At 42.4% G+C, this 27227-nt stretch overlaps 1 protein-coding gene across 1 annotated transcript; it reads left to right on the plus strand.

Annotated features, from left to right (window-relative positions):
- LOC111568895 (calpain-2 catalytic subunit-like) lies at positions 1-26727 on the plus strand. The gene is made up of 21 exons (XM_023270764.3): positions 1-305; positions 2018-2087; positions 5172-5290; positions 15883-16016; positions 16191-16359; positions 16671-16754; positions 16830-16915; positions 17141-17206; positions 17509-17669; positions 18952-19121; positions 20564-20575; positions 20835-21046; positions 21133-21169; positions 22196-22261; positions 22384-22441; positions 22518-22582; positions 22894-22962; positions 23257-23335; positions 25758-25874; positions 26171-26229; positions 26404-26727. Exons 1-21 carry the CDS (start codon positions 69-71, stop codon positions 26425-26427), a joined length of 2094 nt encoding a protein of 697 aa, XP_023126532.1. The 5' UTR covers positions 1-68; the 3' UTR covers positions 26428-26727.
- Positions 26728-27227: the final 500 nt, after the last annotated feature.

Here is a 27227-nt window from a genome sequence, read left to right on the forward strand (position 1 = left end):
CTCTAATCTCGGAGAGGAAAGTTTTCAGAAGAATCTGCGGAGTTCTCAGAACCTCTCTGGTCTCCATCATGTCGGGCGTGGCGTCCACTCTGGCCAAGAAACGCGCTCTGGCCGCCGGATTCGGCACCAACTCCAACGCAGTCCGTTACCTAAACCAGGACTTCGCGGCGCTGCGGGCTCAGAGTCGCTCCTCCGGGAGGCTCTTCTGCGACCCGACGTTCCCCGCAGCGCCCGAGTCCCTGGGCTTCAACGAGCTGGGCCGCAGCTCCTACAAGGTCCGGGGAGTCACCTGGAAGAGGCCCACGGTAAGAACCGAGCCCGGACCGAACACCGGGGACCGTGGAGGGAGTTTAGTCCGGTGGAGGAGGGGTTGGGGGTAGAGTACCTGCAGAGAAGCTGGAAAATACTGGACCTGGAGTAGAACCAGAGTCCAGTCAGAAAAGGTTTACATCCAGATCCAGGTTCCCCCGATCCGGTTTCATCTGCATCTCTTAAATATGCAAAGTTCCTCATTACAGGAGAAAAGTTTTACTGTTGGTTTGGTCCAGAAAGACCCAGTTTAAGTTCTAGAGAGTAAAAGAACCAGAGTTCAGAAATCAGTTCTAGAGAGTAATGGAACCAGAGTCCAGAAATCAGTTCTAGAGAATAAAAGAACCAGAGTCCAGAAATCAGTTCTAGAGAATAAAAGAACCAGAGTTCAGAAATCAGTTCTAGAGAGTAATGGAACCAGAGTCCAGAAATCAGTTCTAGAGAATAAAAGAACCAGAGTCCAGAAATCAGTTCTAGAGAATAAAAGAACCAGAGTCCAGAAATTAGTTCTAGAGAGTAAAAGAACCAGAGTCCAGAAATCAGGTCTAGAGAATAAAAGAACCAGTGTCCAGAAATCAGTTCTAGAGAATAAAAGAACTAGAGTCCAGAAATTAGTTCTAGAGAGTAAAAGAACCAGAGTCCAGAAATCAGTTCTAGAGAGAATAAAGGAACCAGAATCCCGAAATCAGTTCTAGAAAATAAAAGAACTAGAGTCCAGAAATTAGTTCTAGAGAGTAAAAGAACCAGAGTCCAGAAATCAGTTCTAGAGAGAATAAAGGAACCAGAATCCCGAAATCAGTTCTAGAAAATAGAATAAAGGAACCCAAGTCCAGAAATCAGTTCTAGAAAATAGAATAAAGGAACCAGAGTCCAGAAATCAGTCGGTTTATGTCTGCAACTGATCAGAGAACATTACAGAAAATATTTCAGATTTATTCTCTCTGAAGCTTCATTAAAGAAAATCTGTGTTTAATGCACTAAAATCTGGTTCTGTTCTGTTCTATTCTGTTTGGTTCTGTTCCGTTCTGTTCTGTTCTGTATGGTTCTGTTCTGTTTGGTTCTGTTCTGTTCTGTTTGGTTCTGTTCTGTTTTGTTCTGTTCTGTTTGGTTCTGTTCTGTTCTGTTCTGTATCTCAGTAACGTCACAGAAGAAGTTTCAGAGCTGCAGGATCTGTTTACATCCCGTCACTTTATTTCTGAAACAGGTTCTAAACCACAGTTCTGCACAGAAAGTCAACAACAAACATGTTCTGAAACGAGCCAACAGAGATCCAGAGTAACCGAGGAGGAGAACCGTTGTTTATGTTAGAAGATCTGAGTGATTTTAGGAATTTAATGAGTGACTCAGTGAGTCAGAGATGAGTCATCAGAGCTTCCTGGAAAAACCCAGAGACCAGCTTCAGGGTGGAACCAGTCTAATGTTCCACATGTTTCAGTTCTGCTGGTTCCGTTCTATGTGTTTCAGTTCTGCCTGCTGGTTCTATATGTTCATCTGCTGGTTCTAGATGTTCTAGATGTTCATCGGCTGGTTCTAGATGTTCTAGATGCTGCTGGATGTTTGAGAACGTGTTTGCAGAAGCGAAAGTTCCACTCTGAACCAAACAGAACCTCTATAAATGTAAACGTGGTTCTCTGTGGTTCTGAGCTCCTGGAACTCAGTGAAGAACCTCTATGTTTGTCTATTTGTGACATTCTGATCTCCTCACCAGGAACTCGTCTCCAACCCAGAGTTCATCCTGGGAGGAGCCACCAGGACAGACATCTGCCAGGGAGCTCTGGGTGAGTGTTTCCTCCTGTCCTTGAACGCACCACCATCACATGTCAGTCTGTCCCTGAACGCACCACCCTGTCAATCTGTCCCTGAACGCACCACCCTGTCAATCTGTCCCTGACACACTGCCACTGTGTCAGTCTGTCCCTGAACACACCGCCACTGTGTCAGTCTGTCCCTGAACACACCACCACCGTGTCAGTCTGTCCCTGAAGGCACCACCGTGTCAGTCTGTCCCTGAAGGCACCACCGTCTTCTTCTTTTTATTTTGCATATTTTTGAAAATGATTCTGAATTCATGTGTTTGAGGTGAACTAACAGTAGAACCTGTATATTTGTGACCTTAAAGGTTCCACGTTCTAAAGAAAGAAGCGTTTGTGGTGATGAACAGGAGTGTTGTTCTACTGCAGCTGCCCTCACGGTGTTTTACAGTGCTGTCCTCAAATGCCTCGTAGCTGCTACTCGTGTGCAGACACGTCAGCTGATCAGCAGGAATGTTCCCCTGTGATTCCTCTAGAACCATTAAACTAGTGTTTAATAACCCAGAAGCCCAACAGGTAAAAACCTCAGGTGAGTCTATCAGAGGAACAGCTTCATCTCCATACTGGGTCAGGTTGTGGTTCTGGTTCTGATGACTCACTGCAGTTTAAAGTCATGGAGACAGAAGAACTATGAAGGTTCTGGTTCTATTCTCTGGTTCTGGTTCTGATGACTCACTGCAGTTTAAACTCATGAGGACAGAAGAACTATGAAGGTTCTGGTTCTGTCCTCTGGTTCTGCTTCTGGTTCTGTTTGTGTTCTGGTTCTGTCCTCTAGTTCTGGTTCTGTCCTCTTGTTCTGGTTCTGTTTGTGTCCTGGTTCTGTGTGTTCTCCAGTTGTTGTGGTTTCTAAACACGTTAATGTGAAGCAGCTGAACCAGGATTTGCTGTAATTAGAGGGTGCTTGCCACGCTGAGCCCTGATTGACTGAGAGGCAGGAAGCCGCCTGGCAGCTATTGTTGGGCGAGACACAAACATCAGAGAGAGAGAGAGCCGTGGACCAATCAGGACACACCCTCAGACACACACCCTGGTCTTCCTGCCTCTGTGAGGACCTTCAGTAGACCGCAGATGGAAAACACAGAATGCTCAGGGAACCAGGGGGTGGCATGGCTCAGTGGGTAGAGTGGCCGTCTTGTAAGGGTTACCGGTTCGATCCCTGGCCTGGAGAGCTCATGTCATGCCCTGATTGCTCCTGATGGGTCGTGGGTCGCCTTGCATGGCAGCTTGTGCCATCAGTGTGTGAATGGGTGAATGTGATGTATAATGTAAAGCACTTTGGGTATCATTACAGGTATAGTAAAGTGCTATATAAATACAGACCATTTTACCATTTACCATCAGAGAGCATCAGGGATCGTCCCTGGTGCTCTCTGAAAGTTCTCTGATGTTCTATGAAGGTTCTTTAGTCTTTCTGATCCAGAATGGAGAACTCTGTCCCACATTTAAAATCATTCGGCACCAAAACAACGAAGATAAAGAATAATGTCAGAATTTAAAGCATCAGAACCTTTGATCCAGACTGTAAATACTGTTATTATCTACAGTTCTGGTTCTGCTGCTCTATAGAACCTTTTATTCAGACTGTAAATACTGTTTTTATCTACGGTTCTGGTTGTGCTGCTCTGGAGAACCTTTTATTCAGACTGTAAATACTGTTATTATCTACGGTTCTGGTTCTGCTGCTCTAGAGAACCTTTTATTCAGACTGTAAATACTGTTATTATCTACGGTTCTGGTTTTGCTGCTCTAGAGAACCTGTTATTCAGACTGTAAATACTTTGATTATCTACGGTTCTGGTTCTGCTGCTCTAGAGAACCTTTGATTCAGACTGTAAATACTTTGATTATCTATGATTCTGGTTCTGCTGCTCTAGAGAACCTTTTATTCAGACTGTAAATAATTTGATCATATACGGTTCTGGTTCTGCTGCTCTATAGAACCTTTAAACTTTAATGTTTGGTTCCATTTCTACAGCAGCTCATCAAACTGTGAAGGTTCTCGGTGTTTGGTTCAAAAAGGCTGATATGGATCTAAAGGTTCTGGAAGAACTGAAGGATTCTCTTAGAACCGGGCTGCATTCTTACATTAAATCAATACAGAGCGATCCTGGTTCTGTCCTGGTCCTGGTTCTGGTCCTGGTCCTGGTTCTGTCCTGTCCTGGTCCTGGTTATGGTCCTGGTTCTGACCCTCACAGGAGCCGGTCCTCATAGAACCAGTTAATCCAGGCTGCAGCTGCTTCCTCTGATGGTGTCTGTGAGTCAAGGATTTTCCTCAGAGTGGGAGCTCCTGTCTGTGGTCGGTTCTGTGGTTCTTGGTTTTAATTCTTTTCTGTTTCTTCATCAGAGCCGACATGAAGCCAACAGTCTGAGGGTTCAGCTTTTCTTTAAACAACAAACAAAAACAACCTTCAGGGTTCTCTGGAGTTGGTCCTGATCAGCTGTTCGTCTTTGTGTCCTCGTGTCTCTGTGTCCCCATGTCTCTGTGTCTCTGTGTCCTCATATCTGTGTGCTCGTGTCTTTGTGTACTCCTGTCTTTGTGTCTTCGTGTCCTTGTGTCTTTTTGTCCTCCTGTCTTTGTGTCCTTGTGTCTTTGTGTCCTCGTGTCTTTGTGTCTGTCCAGTTTGTATTTTTATCTGCATTTTAAAGTTTCACTTTAGTGGAAGTTTAACAACAAAACTAAAAGCAAACTTCTGGAATTCCAGTAAAACTTCTCAGAGTGAAACGTTGAAGCCACCAGCAGGCTGTTTCCAGCTTCTTCTGCTTTATCACAGCGCCCCCTTCTGATGACACTACACAGCCTTTATTCAGTCCAAATGGAACAAACCAACTGCAAAAGACCAAAATGTCACACAAAACTAATAAATATAGGTTAAAATAACCACAAAACACATGAAAAATAACCAAAATGTGAAGCAAAACAACTGAAATGAAACACAGACGATTGCAGAAATCTATCAGAAGACCAAATGTGATGGTTTTCTTTGAGGTTTGTAGGTGTGGTCTTCTTCTCTGTGGCCTGTAGGGGGCAGTACTGACACTCTGTGTTTCCAGGTGACTGCTGGCTGTTGGCGGCCATCGCCTCTCTGACCATGAATGAATATGTAATGGCCCGAGTCGTTCCCACCGACCAGGGCTTTGGTGACGACTACGCCGGCATCTTTCACTTCCAGGTACCCAAGGGCTTTAACCTGCTGTAACTTTATTTAGAATCAGAGTTCTACCAGAACTTCCTCAGAACCAGGTTCTTCATCTCCAGTAACTTCTTTAAAGATCGGAGTTCTACCTTCAGAGTTCCAGGTCCTTGAAGTCCATAGAGGAGAACGTCCCCTGTAGAAAGTTCTAGAGTAGACCTACCCACAACTGTCCAGTTGTGGGTAGGTCCACTCTAGAACTTTCTACAATTGTCAGTAGATCTACTCTAGAACTTTCTCCAGTTGTCTGTAGGTCTACTCTAGAACTTTCTCCAGTTGTCGGTGGGTCTGCTCTAGAACTTTCTACACTTGTCGGTAGCCAGAAATTAGTTCTAGAGAGTAAAAGAACCAGAGTCCAGAAATCAGGTCTAGAGAATAAAAGAACCAGTGTCCAGAAATCAGTTCTAGAGAATAAAAGAACTAGAGTCCAGAAATTAGTTCTAGAGAGTAAAAGAACCAGAGTCCAGAAATCAGTTCTAGAGAGAATAAAGGAACCAGAATCCCGAAATCAGTTCTAGAAAATAGAATAAAGGAACCCAAGTCCAGAAATCAGTTCTAGAAAATAGAATAAAGGAACCAGAGTCCAGAAATCAGTCGGTTTATGTCTGCAACTGATCAGAGAACATTACAGAAAATATTTCAGATTTATTCTCTCTGAAGCTTCATTAAAGAAAATCTGTGTTTAATGCACTAAAATCTGGTTCTGTTCTGTTCTATTCTGTTTGGTTCTGTTCCGTTCTGTTCTGTTCTGTATGGTTCTGTTCTGTTTGGTTCTGTTCTGTTCTGTTTGGTTCTGTTCTGTTTTGTTCTGTTCTGTTTGGTTCTGTTCTGTTCTGTTCTGTATCTCAGTAACGTCACAGAAGAAGTTTCAGAGCTGCAGGATCTGTTTACATCCCGTCACTTTATTTCTGAAACAGGTTCTAAACCACAGTTCTGCACAGAAAGTCAACAACAAACATGTTCTGAAACGAGCCAACAGAGATCCAGAGTAACCGAGGAGGAGAACCGTTGTTTATGTTAGAAGATCTGAGTGATTTTAGGAATTTAATGAGTGACTCAGTGAGTCAGAGATGAGTCATCAGAGCTTCCTGGAAAAACCCAGAGACCAGCTTCAGGGTGGAACCAGTCTAATGTTCCACATGTTTCAGTTCTGCTGGTTCCGTTCTATGTGTTTCAGTTCTGCCTGCTGGTTCTATATGTTCATCTGCTGGTTCTAGATGTTCTAGATGTTCATCGGCTGGTTCTAGATGTTCTAGATGCTGCTGGATGTTTGAGAACGTGTTTGCAGAAGCGAAAGTTCCACTCTGAACCAAACAGAACCTCTATAAATGTAAACGTGGTTCTCTGTGGTTCTGAGCTCCTGGAACTCAGTGAAGAACCTCTATGTTTGTCTATTTGTGACATTCTGATCTCCTCACCAGGAACTCGTCTCCAACCCAGAGTTCATCCTGGGAGGAGCCACCAGGACAGACATCTGCCAGGGAGCTCTGGGTGAGTGTTTCCTCCTGTCCTTGAACGCACCACCATCACATGTCAGTCTGTCCCTGAACGCACCACCCTGTCAATCTGTCCCTGAACGCACCACCCTGTCAATCTGTCCCTGACACACTGCCACTGTGTCAGTCTGTCCCTGAACACACCGCCACTGTGTCAGTCTGTCCCTGAACACACCACCACCGTGTCAGTCTGTCCCTGAAGGCACCACCGTGTCAGTCTGTCCCTGAAGGCACCACCGTCTTCTTCTTTTTATTTTGCATATTTTTGAAAATGATTCTGAATTCATGTGTTTGAGGTGAACTAACAGTAGAACCTGTATATTTGTGACCTTAAAGGTTCCACGTTCTAAAGAAAGAAGCGTTTGTGGTGATGAACAGGAGTGTTGTTCTACTGCAGCTGCCCTCACGGTGTTTTACAGTGCTGTCCTCAAATGCCTCGTAGCTGCTACTCGTGTGCAGACACGTCAGCTGATCAGCAGGAATGTTCCCCTGTGATTCCTCTAGAACCATTAAACTAGTGTTTAATAACCCAGAAGCCCAACAGGTAAAAACCTCAGGTGAGTCTATCAGAGGAACAGCTTCATCTCCATACTGGGTCAGGTTGTGGTTCTGGTTCTGATGACTCACTGCAGTTTAAAGTCATGGAGACAGAAGAACTATGAAGGTTCTGGTTCTATTCTCTGGTTCTGGTTCTGATGACTCACTGCAGTTTAAACTCATGAGGACAGAAGAACTATGAAGGTTCTGGTTCTGTCCTCTGGTTCTGCTTCTGGTTCTGTTTGTGTTCTGGTTCTGTCCTCTAGTTCTGGTTCTGTCCTCTTGTTCTGGTTCTGTTTGTGTCCTGGTTCTGTGTGTTCTCCAGTTGTTGTGGTTTCTAAACACGTTAATGTGAAGCAGCTGAACCAGGATTTGCTGTAATTAGAGGGTGCTTGCCACGCTGAGCCCTGATTGACTGAGAGGCAGGAAGCCGCCTGGCAGCTATTGTTGGGCGAGACACAAACATCAGAGAGAGAGAGAGCCGTGGACCAATCAGGACACACCCTCAGACACACACCCTGGTCTTCCTGCCTCTGTGAGGACCTTCAGTAGACCGCAGATGGAAAACACAGAATGCTCAGGGAACCAGGGGGTGGCATGGCTCAGTGGGTAGAGTGGCCGTCTTGTAAGGGTTACCGGTTCGATCCCTGGCCTGGAGAGCTCATGTCATGCCCTGATTGCTCCTGATGGGTCGTGGGTCGCCTTGCATGGCAGCTTGTGCCATCAGTGTGTGAATGGGTGAATGTGATGTATAATGTAAAGCACTTTGGGTATCATTACAGGTATAGTAAAGTGCTATATAAATACAGACCATTTTACCATTTACCATCAGAGAGCATCAGGGATCGTCCCTGGTGCTCTCTGAAAGTTCTCTGATGTTCTATGAAGGTTCTTTAGTCTTTCTGATCCAGAATGGAGAACTCTGTCCCACATTTAAAATCATTCGGCACCAAAACAACGAAGATAAAGAATAATGTCAGAATTTAAAGCATCAGAACCTTTGATCCAGACTGTAAATACTGTTATTATCTACAGTTCTGGTTCTGCTGCTCTATAGAACCTTTTATTCAGACTGTAAATACTGTTTTTATCTACGGTTCTGGTTGTGCTGCTCTGGAGAACCTTTTATTCAGACTGTAAATACTGTTATTATCTACGGTTCTGGTTCTGCTGCTCTAGAGAACCTTTTATTCAGACTGTAAATACTGTTATTATCTACGGTTCTGGTTTTGCTGCTCTAGAGAACCTGTTATTCAGACTGTAAATACTTTGATTATCTACGGTTCTGGTTCTGCTGCTCTAGAGAACCTTTGATTCAGACTGTAAATACTTTGATTATCTATGATTCTGGTTCTGCTGCTCTAGAGAACCTTTTATTCAGACTGTAAATAATTTGATCATATACGGTTCTGGTTCTGCTGCTCTATAGAACCTTTAAACTTTAATGTTTGGTTCCATTTCTACAGCAGCTCATCAAACTGTGAAGGTTCTCGGTGTTTGGTTCAAAAAGGCTGATATGGATCTAAAGGTTCTGGAAGAACTGAAGGATTCTCTTAGAACCGGGCTGCATTCTTACATTAAATCAATACAGAGCGATCCTGGTTCTGTCCTGGTCCTGGTTCTGGTCCTGGTCCTGGTTCTGTCCTGTCCTGGTCCTGGTTATGGTCCTGGTTCTGACCCTCACAGGAGCCGGTCCTCATAGAACCAGTTAATCCAGGCTGCAGCTGCTTCCTCTGATGGTGTCTGTGAGTCAAGGATTTTCCTCAGAGTGGGAGCTCCTGTCTGTGGTCGGTTCTGTGGTTCTTGGTTTTAATTCTTTTCTGTTTCTTCATCAGAGCCGACATGAAGCCAACAGTCTGAGGGTTCAGCTTTTCTTTAAACAACAAACAAAAACAACCTTCAGGGTTCTCTGGAGTTGGTCCTGATCAGCTGTTCGTCTTTGTGTCCTCGTGTCTCTGTGTCCCCATGTCTCTGTGTCTCTGTGTCCTCATATCTGTGTGCTCGTGTCTTTGTGTACTCCTGTCTTTGTGTCTTCGTGTCCTTGTGTCTTTTTGTCCTCCTGTCTTTGTGTCCTTGTGTCTTTGTGTCCTCGTGTCTTTGTGTCTGTCCAGTTTGTATTTTTATCTGCATTTTAAAGTTTCACTTTAGTGGAAGTTTAACAACAAAACTAAAAGCAAACTTCTGGAATTCCAGTAAAACTTCTCAGAGTGAAACGTTGAAGCCACCAGCAGGCTGTTTCCAGCTTCTTCTGCTTTATCACAGCGCCCCCTTCTGATGACACTACACAGCCTTTATTCAGTCCAAATGGAACAAACCAACTGCAAAAGACCAAAATGTCACACAAAACTAATAAATATAGGTTAAAATAACCACAAAACACATGAAAAATAACCAAAATGTGAAGCAAAACAACTGAAATGAAACACAGACGATTGCAGAAATCTATCAGAAGACCAAATGTGATGGTTTTCTTTGAGGTTTGTAGGTGTGGTCTTCTTCTCTGTGGCCTGTAGGGGGCAGTACTGACACTCTGTGTTTCCAGGTGACTGCTGGCTGTTGGCGGCCATCGCCTCTCTGACCATGAATGAATATGTAATGGCCCGAGTCGTTCCCACCGACCAGGGCTTTGGTGACGACTACGCCGGCATCTTTCACTTCCAGGTACCCAAGGGCTTTAACCTGCTGTAACTTTATTTAGAATCAGAGTTCTACCAGAACTTCCTCAGAACCAGGTTCTTCATCTCCAGTAACTTCTTTAAAGATCGGAGTTCTACCTTCAGAGTTCCAGGTCCTTGAAGTCCATAGAGGAGAACGTCCCCTGTAGAAAGTTCTAGAGTAGACCTACCCACAACTGTCCAGTTGTGGGTAGGTCCACTCTAGAACTTTCTACAATTGTCAGTAGATCTACTCTAGAACTTTCTCCAGTTGTCTGTAGGTCTACTCTAGAACTTTCTCCAGTTGTCGGTGGGTCTGCTCTAGAACTTTCTACACTTGTCGGTAGGTCTGCTCTAGAACTTTCTCCAGTTGTCGGTAGGTCTACTCTAGAACTTTCTACAGTTGTTGGTAGGTCTACTCTAGAACTTCTCCAGAGGACGTTCTCCTTTCCTGCTTCCAGTCTTTAAGTTTAGTCTCACTTAGAACATTCCAGGTCCTTGACGTCCACAGAGGTGGGTCCAGATTTGTCACTTTTTAATGGACTTTATACTATTATGGGATGTGTCCTAGTGTGAACAGTTTAGAGTCCTAGAAACAGTCTTTGGTTCCTTGGACATGTTTCTGTTGTGTTTGTCCACAATGAGCCAAAAAAAATTAACAAAATACCTCTAATTTATCCAGATTTTCTCAAAATCTACCCATAATGACTCTAAATATGTCCAGAATATGTGAACCCTTTCTGAAATTTAACTAAAACACATTAAAGTGGTCAAAAATGACTCGAAAATTCACTAAAATGCCACAAAACTGTCCACAAATATTCTACACGTCTGAAAATGAGTTAAAAATAAAGCAACATTACCAAAAAGTGTCCACAATAACTGGAAGATTGTTCAAAATGAACCAGAAATTTACCAAAAAAAAAAATACCTCCTACGTTTCCAAGTTTCCTTGAAAGCATCCCCAAATGACTAGAATTCCCCAAAATACCCAAGATTTATCCCAAATATACTGAAAAATGATCCAAAAAACTCAAAATGGAATAAATGACTTAAAACGGAATAAATGACTCAAAATGAAAAAAATGACTCAAAAATGGAACAAAATGACTCAAAATGGAACAAAATTCAATTTTCAATTCAATTCAATTTTATTTATATAGTGCCAATTACAGTCAAATTGTCTCGAGACGCTTTACAGAACCCATATGCCTGACCCCCAGAGCAAGCCAAAAGGCGACAGTGGCAAGGAAAACACCCTTTTAACAGGGAAAAAAACCTCGAGCAGAACCCGGCTCTAATGTGGGGGGACCCATCTGCCTGCTGGCCGGGCGGGTTGAGAGGGACAGAAGAGGTAGAGAGGTAGAGATAGAGGGATGGAGGTAGAGGGGAAGAGGTAGAGGGATAGAGATGGAGGGGTAGAGATAGAGGGATACAGATAGAGGGATAGAGGTAGAGGGGAAGAGGTAGAGGGGTAGAGGTAGAGGGGTAGAGGTAGAGATAGAGAGGTGGGGGGTGGAACACAAGGACCATAAAACACAGCCACACATCTGAAGCATCCAGCATCCAGCTCTAGGACCAGGGACACTCGGAGAAAGGACACAGAAAGAAACAGAGTGAATGTAATGCAATAATGGTATATATAGTAAATACATAGGTAGTTAGAGAAGGGCTCAGTGCATCAAGAGAGGTTCCCCAGCAGCCTAGGCCTATAGCAGCATAACTAGGGGCAAACTAAAGGGACGTCAAGAGGGGAAGTCAGTTGTGCAATGAAGACACCAGCTCACCCCGTCAGGGTCCCCCAGTCAGCCCTAACTATAAGCTTTGTCAAAGAGGAAGGTTTTAAGCCTGGTCTTAAAAATAGAGAGGGTGTCCGCCTCCCGAACCCAAACTGGGAGCTGGTTCCACAGGAGAGGCGCCTGATAACTGAAGGCTCTGCCTCCCATTCTACTTTTAGAGATTCTAGGAACAACAAGTAAGCCTGCAGTCTGAGAGCGAAGAGTTCTGCTAGGATAATATGGTACTATCAGGTCTTTAAGATATGATGGAGATTGGTTGTTAAGAGCTTTATATGTCAGAAGAAGGATTTTGAATTCTATTCTAGATTTAACAGGAAGCCAATGAAGAGAAACCAATATAGGAGAAATATGATCTCTCTTGCTGACTCCCGTCAGTACTCTGGCTGCAGCATTTTGGATCAGCTGTAGATGTTTCAGAGAGCTATTGGGACAACCTGATAATAAGGAATTACAGTAGTCAAGCCTAGAAGTAACAAATGCATGGACTAGTTTTTCTGCATCACTCTGAGACAGGATGTTCCTGATTTTCAAAATATTTCTCAGATGGAAAAAGGAAGTCCTACAGATTTGTTTAATGTGCGAGTTAAAGGACATGTCCTGGTCAAAGATAACATCGAGGTTCCTCACAGTAGTACTGGAGGCCAATGTAATGCCATCCAGAGTAACTATATGCTTTGAAAGCAATTCTCTAAGATGTTTGGGGCCAAATACAATGACTTCAGTCTTGTCTGAATTTAGTAGTAAGGAATTATAGGTCATCCAGGTCTTTATGTCCTTAAGACAATCTTGCAGTCTAGCTAGCTGATTAGTTTCATTTGGCTTCATAGATAAATACAATTGATTGTCGTCAGCATAGCAATGGAAATTAATACAGTGCTTCCTAATAATATTGCCTAAGGGAAGCATGTATAATATGGACAGTATTGGTCCTAAGACAGAACCCTGAGGAACTCCATGATTAACCCTAGAATGCTCAGAAGAGTCATTGTTGACATGCACAAACTGGAACCTGTCTGATAAGTAGGATTTAAACCAGTCCAGTGCTGTCCCTTTAATGCCAATAGAATGTTCTAGTCGCTGTAATAAAAATTTGTGGTCGATTGTATCGAATGCTGCACTAAGGTCCAATAAAATAAGTATAGAGACCAGTCCATTATCTGACGCTATGAGAAGGTCATTAGTAACTTTCACCAGAGCTGTTTCTGTGCTATGATGCACTCTGAAGCCTGACTGTAACTCTTCAAACAAGCTATTCCTTTGTAAATGTTCACATAATTGATTTGCAACTGTTCTTTCCAGAATTTTGGAGAGAAATGGGAGGTTGGAAATTGGTCTATAGTTGACTAAAACATCTGGATCTAGAGTGGGCTTTTTAAGTAAAGGTTTGATTATAGCAACCTTAAAAGCCTGTGGTACATAGCCTGTTACTAGAGAGAGATTAATCAGATCTAACATTGAGGAAATAATTAAAGGTAAAGCCTCCTTGAACAGTCTAGTTGGGATAGGATCTAAAAGACATGTTGATGGTTTGGATGTAGAAACTATTGAAATTAGTTCAGAGCAATGTATGGGAGTGAAAAATTCTAAATATCCATCTGGTCTTACAGCCAATTCTAAAGTATCTGTACTTGATGATACATCTGTGACATTTGCAGGAAGGGCCAGATAAATTTTTTCTCTAATCATAATAATTTTATTTGTAAAGAAGCTCATGAAGTTGTTACTGCTCAAAGCTAAAGGAATACAAGGTTCAACAGAGCTCTGACTCTTTGTCAGCCTGGCTACAGTGCTGAAGGTGCAACACTATCAAGTGTTGTACGCAGTGAGGCTGCAGCATTATTAACAATATAATCCACTTCTGTGGGGGTAAAATTATAATATTTCCCTTCCATTATATCAGTAAGTGGTGCTGGACTAAATAGAGAGGGTATTATTTCCTTAAATTTAGTCACCGAATTGTCAGACAGACATCTACTGTAATGATATTTATTCTTAACTCCTATACAATCTATTGTTGTAAATTGAAATGTTATCATAAAATGGTCAGAAAGAAGAGGGTTCTGGGGAAATACTGTTAACTGTTTGATTTCTATACCATAAGTCAGAACGAGGTCAAGGGTATGATTAAAACTATGAGTTGGTTTATTTACATGTTGAGAAAACCCAATTGAGTCTAATATTGAATTAAAAGCAGTTGTAAGGCTGTCACTGTCCACGTCAACATGAATGTTGAAGTCACCCACAATAATGACTTTATCTGAGCTGAGCACTAAATCAGATAAAAAGTCTGAGAATTGAGATAAAAACTCAGAGTAAGGAGCAGGAGGACGATATACAACAACAAATAAAACTGGTTTCTGAGCTTTTAAATCTGGATGAGAGAGACTGAGAGTGAGATTTTCAAATGAACTGTAACTAGGTTTAGGTCTCTGGTTCATTTTTAAGCTAGAGAGGTAAATTGCTGCCACTCCTCCTCCTCGGCCTGTGATTCGAGGAACATGACAGTTAGTATGACTAGTAGGAGTTGATTCATTTAGACTAACATATTCTTCCTGCTGCAACCAGGTTTCAGTCAAACAGAACAAATCAATCTGGTTATCAGTTGTCAAATCATTTACTAACAGAGATTTAGAGGAGAGAGATCTAATATTTAATTTTCCTGTTTCTTCGCTCAGTTGAAATAGTGGTATTAATTTTAATTAGATTTTTATGGTTACTGTGTCTTTTGTTTATTTTTGAATTGCTTAATTTATTGAATTTTGGTGGTCGGGGGACAGACACAGTCTCAATAAAGCTAACTGAATTACTGGAGGGTGACAGCTGAGAGGAAACTGCAGAGAGGTGTGGAAGACTACAACTCTGCATCCTGGTCTGAACTCTGGGTTGTCATGCTTTAGGAGTTCTAATAAAATCAGCCATATTTCTAGATATGAGAGTTGCACCAGCCAAAGTGGGATGGATGCCGTCTCTCCTGATCAGACCAGGTTTTCCCCAGAAAGAGCTCTATAAAGCCAACGTCGTTTGCAGTGCACCACGTAGACACCCAGCGGCGAAACGATGTCATACGGCTAAACATATCATCGCTGGTCAGATCAGGGAAAAACTACGGAGTCCGACATGGTTTTGGCAAAGTTACACACCGATGCCACACTAATTTTGGTGACCTCCGATTGGCGTAACCGATTCAGAAATGGTAGAAACTTGATTAAAAATTACTCAAAAAGGAAGAAAAGGACTCAAAAATTATCCAAAATGACTCAAAAATGTAACAGATGACTCAAAAATGGAACAGATGACTCAAAAATGGAACAAATGACTCAACAATGGAACAAAAGGACTCAAAAATTATCCAAATGACTCAAAAATTGAACAAAATGACTCAAAATGGAACAAAATGACTCAGAAATGGTAGAAACTTCATTAAAAATTACTCAAAAATGAAGAAAAGGACTCAAAAATTATCCAAAATGACTCAAAAATGGAACAGATGACTCAAAAATGGAACAGATGACTCCAAAATGGAACAAATGACTCAACAATGGAACAAAAGGACTCAAAAATTATCCAAATGACTCAAAAATGGAACAAAATGATCCAAAAATGACTCAAAAATGGAACAAAATGATTCAAAAATGGAACAAAATGATTCAAAAATGGAACAAAATGATCGAAAAGGATATAACAAAAGCTGTTCTGAAGGATTCAAACTGTCCTGAACGAGTTAAAGATGAACCACAATTACAAAAGATTCACTTTTGACATTTTTTAAAATTGATTTGGACAATTTTCAAGTTGTCATGAACACTTTGGAGTTCTGGTTGGAGGTCATGAACCTCCTCAGAAGTCATTGTCATGGTGCCCGTTGCTGCTAAACTTCCACAATGCTCTCTGCTTTAACTGTAGTCTTGAGTGACGTTTGGGACGTTCCCACCTGATCTCTGATAACATGCGTAGTCTGAAGGTAAAACTTTGCTTCATTAAATAAACTAAAGTTACTGGAAGTAAGGACTCAACTGGTTTCTGAAGGGTCAGTGAGGAGGTCTGGTTCAGGATCTGGTTGACCCCTAAACCCTGTCTGTCTGTAGTTCTGGCAGTTTGGCGAGTGGGTGGACGTGGTGATCGATGACCGGCTGCCGGTTAAAGACGGAGAACTGATGTTCGTCCACTCGGCGGAGGGCCGGGAGTTCTGGAGCGCCCTGCTGGAGAAGGCCTACGCCAAGTAAGAACCTCCTCGGTTCAGTGGCTGTCAGAGGACGGTGGAAGGTTCCTCTGGTTTTTTTGGTCTCCTGACTTTAACAAACTTTGTTAAACCTGCAGTCCCAGGTGAAGAACAGGGACAGGAACCGGATTTAGCGCTGAGGAAAGGGAGGTTCTAACGATTCTTTGTGCTCAGGGTCAACGGATGCTATGAGGCTCTGTCTGGAGGATCCACCACCGAGGGCTTCGAGGACTTCACGGGAGGAATCGCCGAGAACTACGACCTGAGCCGACCTCCACCCAACCTGTTCCAGATCATCAAGAAGGCTCTGGAGGCTGGAGCTCTGATGGGCTGCTCCATCGACGTGAGTGGCGGAAAAATAAACCACCGACATGCTGGTTCTGGGTCTGGTGCCGTGAGCTTCAGGAGCTTCAGGAGCTTCATGAGCTTGATGAGCTTCAGGAGCTTTAGGAGTATTAGGTGTTTGAGGAGCTTCAGGAGCTTCATAAGTTTGAGGAGCTTCATGAGTTTTAGGAGCTTCAGGAGCTACAGGAGTTTTAGAAGCTTCATGAGCTTTAGGAGCTTCATGAGCTTTAGGAGTTGCAGGAAACAAGGAGCAGAACTAAAGGTCCAGTTTGGAGATGAAGCTGATGAGTTGGTTCCGTGTCGTTTTAGATTACGAGCGCCGCTGACTCCGAGGCCGTGACCCGTCAGAAGCTGGTGAAAGGACACGCCTACTCGCTGACCGGCGCCGTGGAGGTACGGAGACAGGTGATGAGATAGCCGATGAGAACCAACAGCAGAATGAAAGGTTCTGCCTTGTTCTGTCTGCAGGTGAACTACCGAGGCCGGATGGAGAAGCTGGTGAGGATGAGGAACCCCTGGGGCCAGGTGGAGTGGACTGGAGCCTGGAGCGACGGGTAACAAAACCGACACCAGCAGGACCTGGGCTTAGAACCTGAGATCAGGAAACATGGTTCTGTTCTGAGTTTAATCCTGAAGAAGGAACCTACTGGGTTAGGGTTGAGTTCTGAGGGTTTAAAACAGAATCAGAACCTTCCAGAACTCTTCTTCAACAAAACGTTCACTGAGACGTTCTGGAGGATGTTTTAGCAGTCTAAATCTGATCTGTGGTTCCGTTGCAGGTCATCTGAGTGGAACCACGTTCAAGGAGAATGTCCTCATGCTAACGCTGAGGATGGAGAGTTCTGGTAGGATGAGACCCAAGAATCTGTCTGTCTCTGACCTGTCTGTCTCTAACAGTCTTTCTGTCTCTAACCTGTCTGTCTCTAACCTGTGTGTCTGTCTCTGACCTGTCTGTCTCTAACAGTCTGTCTCTAACAGTCTGTCTCTAACCTGTCTGTCTCTAACCTGTGTGTCTGTCTCTGACCCGTCTGTCTCTGACCTGTCTGTCTCTAACCTGTGTGTCTGTTTCTGACCTGTCTGTCTCTAACCTGTCTGTCTCTGACCTGTCTGTCTCTAACCTGTCTGTCTCTAACCTGTGTGTCTCCAGGATGTCCTTCAGTGAATTCCAGCGCCACTACTCCCGTATCGAGGTTTGTACTTTGACTCCAGATGCCATTGAGGATGACTCGGTGAAACACTGGAGCGTCAGTAAGTTTGACGGCAGCTGGAGGAAAGGATCCACCGCTGGAGGCTGCAGGAACCACCCGTGTTAGTATAATACTACTGTAGTACTACCGTAGTACTACTTACTGTAGTACTACCATTAGTACTACCGTTAGTACTCAGTATACTATCAACACTATAGAACACTGTAAATGCAGTAGAACTATCATTATATCCACTGTAAGTCCACGTTTATCATCAGTCTGAATCTCCAGTGACTCCTAGAACCCGTATGTATGGTGGAACCATTGAAATATGAATCTGTAACAACAACAATCATGGATTTTGGTTCTTTCATAGATTTATTAAAGGTTCTGGAAATATGACAGAATCTGCTGGATCAGAAATGTTAATATTTGGGTTAATTTGTCTGTTTCCTCCTCAGTTTGTTACTTCTGGTTTCATTCTTCTGGATTATCTTTGACTCCTCTGGTCTCTATACCTACCATCAAGCCTGGGGGAAGTATCATTATACTATCAGTTTACCTGACTCAAGTCTGAGACAGAAAGACAACAAATGTAGTGAAACGGCACCAATTCTAGTCCCGTTCCACTACATTTGTGGTCTTTCTGACTTGATTCTTAAGGTTCTTGATGGGTCTAAGTCAGAACCCTGGGGAGACCAGTCTAGAACCTTCATTCTAACCTGATGGAATTATTTCTTTACCTCGTCTGATTTGCCTTTGAGCTCATTGTCTGGTTGAAACATCCAGCTGTGTCCAAGATCAACCTTCTGCTGATGGTTTTAGGTTTTCCTGAAGAACGTGGAGGTGATTCTCCTCCTTCATTTTTCCATTTCCTTTGTGGAAAGCTCCAGTTCCACAGAGCATGATACTGCCACCATCATGCTTGGTGATAGATTTGGTGTTCTTAGGGTTAAAGGCCTCACCTTCAGTTTTTGGTTCATCTGACCACAGAACTTTCCACCAGAACCTTTTCTTTGTCCATGTGATCAGTTTCCACTGATCACATGGACACTTTAAGGTTCTGCTTCTAGAGGAACAACTTCCTTCTTCATGGATCCTCTCGAACCATATGGACACTGACAGCTGTGTTCCAGCAGCTTCTCATTCATCCAGACCTGCTTTCTGATGGTTCCTGGTTGACCCTTGACCATCCTGACTGACCAGTCGTCTCTCAGCAGCAGGTGGTAGTGTGTGTTTTCTTCCTGATGGTGGCAGTCACCACACCTGGAAAATGAAGATGATTATGGATCTGAAGCTGCCTACCTCGGTCCTGATCCAGGCCGACCCAGGAGGTTCTGCGAAGGTCCTGTGAGGGTTTGTTGAGCTGCACATGTGAAGATGTTCCTATTTGTTCTCTGCAGACACGTTCTGGATGAACCCTCAGTTTGTGATCAAGCTGGAGGAGGAGGACGACGACCCGAACGATGGGGATGCGGGCTGCACCTTCCTGGTCGGTCTGATCCAGAAGAACCGCAGGAAGCTCCGCAAACAGGGTGAAGACATGCACACGGTCGGGTTCGCCATCTACGAGGTCAGAGCTGAAGATCAGATCAAGGCTTGAGGGACTTTAATCTTCTGAACCACAAAACTGTTTAAAACAACTTCTAGAGGTGTCCACAGCTGTTGGAAAATGAACCAAACCTGAGCTTCAAACTAATGTTTCATCAGAATCACTTTAATCTACTGGAGCTCATGTTGTCTCCTCAGGAGGTTCTCAGTCATCAGGTCCTGGTGATGGTTGGAGCTTCAGGGGAATCCAGCTGGAGGTTCTGGAAGACGTTTCTAGAAACATTGGTTTCTCCTGAAGGTTTAGGCATGCATTTTTGTGGTCGTTTTGTGTTTCAGTTTTGTTGTTTTGTTTCTTAGTTTTGTCATTTTGTGTCTCATATTTGTTGTTTTGTGTCTTAGTTTTGTCGTTTTGTGCCTTAGTTTTGTTGTATTGTGTCTTAGTTTTGTCGTTTTGTACCTTAGTTTTATTGTTTTGTCTTAGTTTTGTCATTTTGTTTCTTAATTTTGTTGTTTTGTGTCCTAGTTTTGTCATTTTATGTCTCATTTTTGTTGTTTTGTGTCTTAGTTTTGTTATTTTATGTCTCATTTTTGTTGTTTTGTGTCTTAGTTTTGTTGTTTTGTCTCTTCATTTTTATTGTTTTGTGTCTTGTGTGTCATTCTGTCGTGTTCTATCGTGTGTCTCATTTTTGTTTTTTGTCTTACTTTTGTTGTTTTGTGTCTTAGTTTTGTTGTTTTCTGTCTCATTTTTGTTTTGTGTTAGTTTTGTCTTTTTGTGTCTTAGTTTTGTTGTTTTGTGTCTCATTTTTGTTGTTTTGTATCTCATTTTTGTAGTTTTGTGTCTTAGTTTTTTGTTTTTTGTCTTATTTTTGTCGTTTTGTCTCTCATTTTTGTTGTTTTGTGTCTCATTTTTGTTATGTCTTAGTTTTGTTTTGTGCCTTAGTTTTGCTGTTTTGTGTCTCATTTTTGTTGTTTTGTGTCTTAGTTTTGTCGTTCTGTCTTAGTTTTGTTGTTTTGTGTCTCATTTTTGTTGTTTTGTGGTTTAGTTTTGTCGTTTTGTGTCTTAGTTTTGTTGTTTTGTGTCTCGTGTCATTCTGTCGTGTTTCTATCGTGTGTCACATTTTTGTTGTTTTCTATTTTGTTTTTCTCATTTTTTGTCTATCTGTAGTGATTTTATGTCCTCATCCTGTAGATGTTCTATCTCCATGTCTCTTCTCTACTCTGTTTCACCATGCTGGATGGATCTCCAACTGCCTGCTTTGTGCAGAATCAATAGATTTTTCAGCTCAGATTTGTTAAAGTTTCCAACTGAACCATCTGATGCGTTCAAGGACCGTCTAAAAGTTGAACCTGGGGTGTTTCAGTGATGATACTCTGTCAGGTTTTGTGGTTCAGAGGGTTAAAGTCACAGATTTAGCCACAGATTTATGTCCTCACTCATTTATTCTTCTCTTCTTTGTATTTCAGGTTCCAAAACAGGTGAGTAACGTAGAACCCAGAACAGAAGGCCCTGAATAAGACGGAGTTCATCCTCTGACCTGCTGGAGGCGCTACAGACTTTTAACACGTTGGACCAGACTTAAATCACTTCAGACGTTTTTTCTTTTCTTTGGTTTCAGGTTTTCTGTTAATTTCCTTCTTCAGGCTGAGATCTGAGCAGGAAGTGATGTAATGTAACATGCTGCTGATTGGTCCACTCTGTCACTAAGAGCTGTCCTGATTGGCTGTCGCCCTGCAGTTCCACGGGCAGCGGGAGGTGCACCTGGATAAAAACTTCTTCCTGACCCACGCCCAGACGGCCCGGTCCGAGACCTTCATCAACTTGCGGGAGGTGAGCAGCCGCTTCGAGCTGCCACCCGGAGAGTACCTGATTGTCCCGTCCACCTTCGAGCCGCACCTCAACGGGGACTTTTGCATCCGGGTGTTCTCCGAGAAGCAGTCCGAGACCCAGTAAGACCTGGACCCGCTCTGTGGTTCTGTTTCACTGAGCTGTTCTGCTGAGAACCTCAACATGTTTTGTGTCTCGGTTCTGTCAGACCCTGTGACGACCCGGTTAACGCTGAGCTGGACGACGTGAGTAAAACCTGCAGCTTATTATGGTTCTAATGTGTTCTCCAGACCGTCTCCTGATTGGACAGAAGGTTCCCATGTGTCTCCAGACTGTCTCCTGATTGGATAGAACGTTCTAATGTGTCTCTGATCACATGACTGACAGACCGTCTCCTGATTGGACAGAAGAATCCACCTGACTTTGGTCGACCAATCAGAGCAGACTGGCTTCTTCGTGCTGCATTAGCATATTGCAAGTTCCTAGCTTTAGCAGATTGCAGGTTGTTAGCTCCTCAGTGGCTCACATTAGCATATTTCAGGGTGTTAGCTCCTCAGTGGCTAACGTTAGCATATTGCTGGTTGTTAACTCCTTAGTGGCTAATGTTAGCATATTTCAGGTTGTTAGCTCCTCAGTGGCTAACGTTAGCATATTGCTGGTTGTTAGCTCCTCGGTGGGTAACGTTAGCATATTGCAGGTTGTTAGCTCCTCAGTGGCTAACATTAGCATATTGCTGGTATTTTTCTCCTCAGTGGCTAACATTAGCATATTGCTGGTATTTTTCTCCTCAGTGGCTAACATTAGCATATTGCTGGTTGTTATCTCCTCAGTGGCTAATGTTAGCATAGGAGGGGAGCATTCAGGAGGAGGAGCGTAAACAGATGATGGATCATTGGAGTGTTTTTGATCAATAAAGCAAAACTACATTTATACACCTGGAGAAGAGCAGAATTTGGGCTCTTTGATGTTTTGTGATTTTTTTCCTGAATTTATTTCACAGTTCCAATGAATTCACAACTGAAATCTGTTTATTTAAAATCTTTGATCCAAAAATGTCAAAATCCATGAAGCATAAAAACGTTTAGTCAGAGTCTGAAGAAAAGACTTTTAGTAAATATTCAGGGAAGAATTGTCAGAGTTTAAAACTTATTTAAGGTAAAAAAATCCAGTTCTTTGGGCCTTTCTGAGCTTCCATATCAGCTGTTTCTACTGTGATGTCACACAAACCAGTGACCTCATTAACAATCTGATGGTTGCCATGGTGACTGCAGGAGGTGGTGTCGGATGACGAGGTGGACGCAGGATTCAGAGGACTTTTTTCCAAACTGGCCGGAGACGTAAGTTTCAGCAGCTGTGACATCACATCCTGTCTGATTGGCTGTGTGTCCAGGTGTGCCTTCTTCTTATTGGCTGTGTGTCCAGGTGTGCCTTCCTTTGATTGGCTCCTTGTGTCTTTTAGGACATGGAGATCTCTGCGGTGGAGCTGAAGACCATCATGAACAAGATTGTGGCCAAACGTGAGCAGAAGCTTCAGCAGATTCCATAGAGCAGCAGCAGGTTGGACTCTGAGTTCTTCTCTGTTCTTCTGTTCAGGAACCGACATCAAGACGGATGGTTTCAGCTCGGAGACCTGCAGGACCATGGTGAACCTCATGGACGTATCCTTGACTCTGAGGTTCTTTATGTTTAAAGATCTGGAGAGGAAACATGGAGACAGACAAACATCTACAGGGTAAGGAGATTGTAGGATCCTACCATCCCCAGGACCTGATGACTGAGAACCTCTACAGAAGGACAGAAGACAACATTAGTCCAGAATCAGATCCACAGGGTTCAGATCTCTACCGTCAGATGCTGGATGGATTCATGGAGGTCTTAGTGTCTTAAAGACATCAATGATAAAAACAGGAAACCACCTGAGGTCACGTGACCTCTGAGCAGCAGTGATGTCATCCTTAACCTTCAACAGGACAGCGGCAACGGGAAGCTCGGCCTCGGAGAGTTTGCTACGCTGTGGAAGAAGGTTCAGAGATACCTGGTAGGTCCCTCTGCACCAGGATGTGTCCCGTTGTTGTTATTTTGTGTCTTGTTGTTGTTGTTTTGTGTCTCGTTTTTGTTTTGTGTCTCGTTGTTGTTTTGTGTCTCGTTGTTGTTTTGTGTCTCGTTGTTGTTTTGTGTCTCGTTTTGTGTCTTGTTTTTTTGTGTCCGTTTTGTGTCTCATTGTTGTCTTGAGTCTTGTTTTTTTGTTGTTTCTTCTCCGTGTTGTTTGGTGTTTACCTGCCGTGGTGAGTTCAGGGACTCTGTGTAAATGTGAGATCTCTCCTGTGTGCAGTCTATCTATAAGAAGAATGACTCGGACAACTCGGGCACCATGAGCACTCCAGAGATGAGAGTTGCCTTCAAAGATGCAGGTCGGTTCTGGTTCTTCATGTTCTGAGACCTTTCAGATCTTCTGGTTGGTCATCCAGGTCCTAGTAATGGTAGGACCTTCAGGAGAAACCAAACGTCTTCCAGAACCTCCAGCTAGTTTCTCCTGAAGCTCCTCTGATCTCCTTGTCTTGTAGATGTTTTTCTATCTCCATGTTTCCTCCTCAGTAGTGACTCTAGTGAACAAACTGGAGGATCTCTGATGGTAAACAGTGAATCAACCTAACATCTTCTCCTTCTTCTTTTTCTTCTTCTTCTTCTCGTCCTGCAGTCTTTCTTGTGTTGTCTCGGTACTAATGTTCTGTTTCTGCTGTCCGATGTTACTGTCAGACGGTACGTCCTGCTGCGTTCGTTAGCATGTTAGCATCAGAAGCTACATGGACCGTCCTGGAGAACCACCAAATGCACAAACATCACAGAAACGTTTCTATTGTGTTTTATGAAGAACTAATTAAAGGTTTGTCAGATATAAAGTCAGTTAAACTGTTTTATTGTGACTCCAGATGAACTGTTAGGATTTATCCCTTAATAGCTTTAGCATCACGGCATCAGAACATGTTAAAGTTGATTAATCTGGAAACATTTTCATTGTTCATAATTTTTCTATAAACTATATTTTCTAAACAAGTCTCCACATCAGTGCTAACATTAACATACTGATGACTTAGCTCTGTTAGTGCCTTGTTAAGTAACATTAACATACTGATGACTGTTAGCTCTGTTAGCACCTTATTAAGTAACATTAGCATGTTGATGATTGTTAGCTCTGTTAGCGCCTTATTAAGTAACATTAGCATGTTGATGATTGTTAGCTCTGTTAGCGCCTTATTAAGTAACATTAACATACTGATGACTGTTAGCTCTGTTAGCGCCTTATTAAGTAACATTAACACACTGATGACTGTTAGCGCCTTATTAAGTAACATTAGCATGTTGATGATTGTTAGCTCTGTTAACGCCTTATTAAGTAACATTAACATACTGATGACTATTAGCTCTGTTAGCACCTTATTAAGTAACATTAACACACCGATGACTGTTAGCTCTGTTAGCGCCTTATTAAGTAACATTAACACACTGATGATTGTTAGCTCTGTTAGCGCCTTATTAAGTAAAATTAGCATGTTAATGATTGTTAGCTCTGTTAGCACCTTATTAAGTAACATTAACATACTGATGACTATTAGCTCTGTTAGCGCCTTATTAAGTAACATTAACACACTGATGACTGTTAGCTCTGTTAGTGCCTTATTAAGTAAAATTAGCATGTTGATGATTGTTAGCTCTGTTAGCGCCTTATTAAGTAACATTAGCATGTTGATGATTGTTAGCTCTGTTAGCGCCTTATTAAGTAACATTAACACACTGATGACTGTAAGCGCCTTATTAACTAAAATTAGCATGTTGATGATTGTTAGCTCTGTTAGCGCCTTATTTAGTAACATTAACATATTGATGACTGTTAGCGCCTTATTAAGTAACATTAGCATGTTGATGATTGTTAGCTCTGTTAACGCCTTATTAAGTAACATTAACATACTGATGACTATTAGCTCTGTTAGCACCTTATTAAGTAACATTAACACACCGATGACTGTTAGCTCTGTTAGCGCCTTATTAAGTAACATTAACACACTGATGATTGTTAGCTCTGTTAGCGCCTTATTAAGTAAAATTAGCATGTTAATGATTGTTAGCTCTGTTAGCACCTTATTAAGTAACATTAACATACTGATGACTATTAGCTCTGTTAGCGCCTTATTAAGTAACATTAACACACTGATGACTGTTAGCTCTGTTAGTGCCTTATTAAGTAAAATTAGCATGTTGATGATTGTTAGCTCTGTTAGCGCCTTATTAAGTAACATTAGCATGTTGATGATTGTTAGCTCTGTTAGCGCCTTATTAAGTAACATTAACACACTGATGACTGTAAGCGCCTTATTAACTAAAATTAGCATGTTGATGATTGTTAGCTCTGTTAGCGCCTTATTTAGTAACATTAACATATTGATGACTGTTAGCTCTGTTAGTGCCTTATTACGTAACATTAACACACTGATGACTGTTAGCTCTGTTAGCGCCTTATTAAGTAACCATTAACATACCGATGACTGTTAGCTCTGTTAGCTCCTTATTAAGTAACATTAGAATATCACTGGATATTAGCTGTGTTGGCTCCTCAGTTGCTAATGTTAGCATATTGCATATTGCAGGATGTTCACTCCTCAGTGGCTAACTTTAGCATATTGCAGGTTGTTGGCTCCTCGGTGGCTAAAATTAGCATAATGCAGGTTGTTAGCTCCCATCACTCCTCATTGGCTAAAGTTAGCCACTTAGTTAGTTATTGCTGATTATTAGCTCTGTTACCTCCTCAGTTGCTAACGTTAGCTGCTCCCACTGCAGGTTTCACCCTGAACAACACCATCTACCAGCTGCTGGTGGCTCGATACTCAGATCCTGACATGACAATTGACTTCGATAACTTCGTCGGCTGCCTGATGAGGCTGGAGATGATGTTCAGTGAGTAAAAGTACCACTACAGCAGAGTAAAAATACCACATCAGCAGAGTAAAAGAGTAAAAGTACCTCTCCAAGTAAAACTCCTTTTGTTTGTTCCTCTGAGTGAAATATTATCAGATTATTGACATTACTGTTGGAGATACTTTATACTACTTTATATCCAGTTAAACACTTTAGTATTTGTATTCATTGTATTTTTAAATACTCGTGGATTACTACTGTTCACAGTTTTGTGATACTTCAAAGATGTTTTAAATCATATTTTTAGTTCCTTGAAATCGTGTGTTCCTCTGCAGGAATCTTCAAGAAGGTCGACGCTCACGACAGCGGATCCATCGAGCTCGACATCAACCAAGTGAGTCTGAAACACACCTGAACTACACCAGAAATACCTGAACTACACCTGAAACATACCTGAACTACACCTGAAACACCCAAACTACACCTGAACTACACCTGAAACACTTGAACTACATCTGAAACACACCTGAACTACACCTGTACTCACTGCCCTTCTGTCCTCCTGCAGTGGTTGAGCTTCGCTATGATCTAAGCCGACGTTTCCGCTCCTCATCATTCCACCTTTCCAACTTCTCACCTGTCTCCTCCGAGCTCCACCTGATGACATCATAAAGCAGTTTGTGGTTCACTTTATTGTTTCTGCCTCCAGCCAGCAGGGGGCGACTCGTCTTCTATCAGAGAGACTGAAACAGAGAAATCCATCACATAAATAAATACATAAAGATAACGAATGAATGAATGATTTCCAAATGAGGATCTGTTAAAGGAAAAAACTTTAGTTTTCTCTCTTCACTGTTTTATGAAACAGAATAATAAAATGAAAGGCGATAAACTCTGTTTCTAATGTTCTTCTTTATAGAATCGACAGAAACAACGTTTCTTCGTTGGTTCATCTCATTAAACTTCTACTGTTTAACTCCAGAATGTTTTCCAGGTTCTTGTTTTGGTGGAACGTCACTCACCTCTGGTCCTCTGGAGGTCAAACTGTTGTTTTCCTCTGATTCCATTCTACAGCAGAACACAGGAGAACAGGACAGAACCCAATAACCAGCTTTAACTGGATCTAAACCAGAGTTCTGCTGATGGAACTCAGACTTTAAATAACCTTTAGTCCATCAGGCGTTCTTCAGGGTTCTCAGGGTTTTACTCTATTCAAACACCTCCTGGATTTGTGAGGTGACATCAATAATTCAATGCTTAATTTTTAAAAAAACAGAAAAATTAAAGTTTAAAGTGTTTGAGCTTCACGTGTGTTTTTAGGTCCTACAGGACCTAAACATTTTAGAATATTTTCTAAAATGTTTTATTCTGACATCAGCTCGATTCTGTTTA

Source organism: Amphiprion ocellaris, chromosome 4, assembly GCF_022539595.1.
Source record: "Amphiprion ocellaris isolate individual 3 ecotype Okinawa chromosome 4, ASM2253959v1, whole genome shotgun sequence".
Lineage (NCBI taxonomy): Eukaryota > Metazoa > Chordata > Actinopteri > Pomacentridae > Amphiprion > Amphiprion ocellaris.

Excerpts from the sequence above, each read along its gene's own strand:
- LOC111568895 (XM_023270764.3), top strand. The coding sequence starts at position 69 with ATGTCGGGCGTGGCGTCCACTCTGGCCAAGAAACGCGCTCTGGCCGCC. Across the intron at positions 16,360-16,670 it reads TGATGGGCTGCTCCATCGAC|ATTACGAGCGCCGCTGACTC; the intron begins GTGAGTGGCGGA and ends GTGTCGTTTTAG. Across the intron at positions 16,755-16,829 it reads CGCTGACCGGCGCCGTGGAG|GTGAACTACCGAGGCCGGAT; the intron begins GTACGGAGACAG and ends TTCTGTCTGCAG.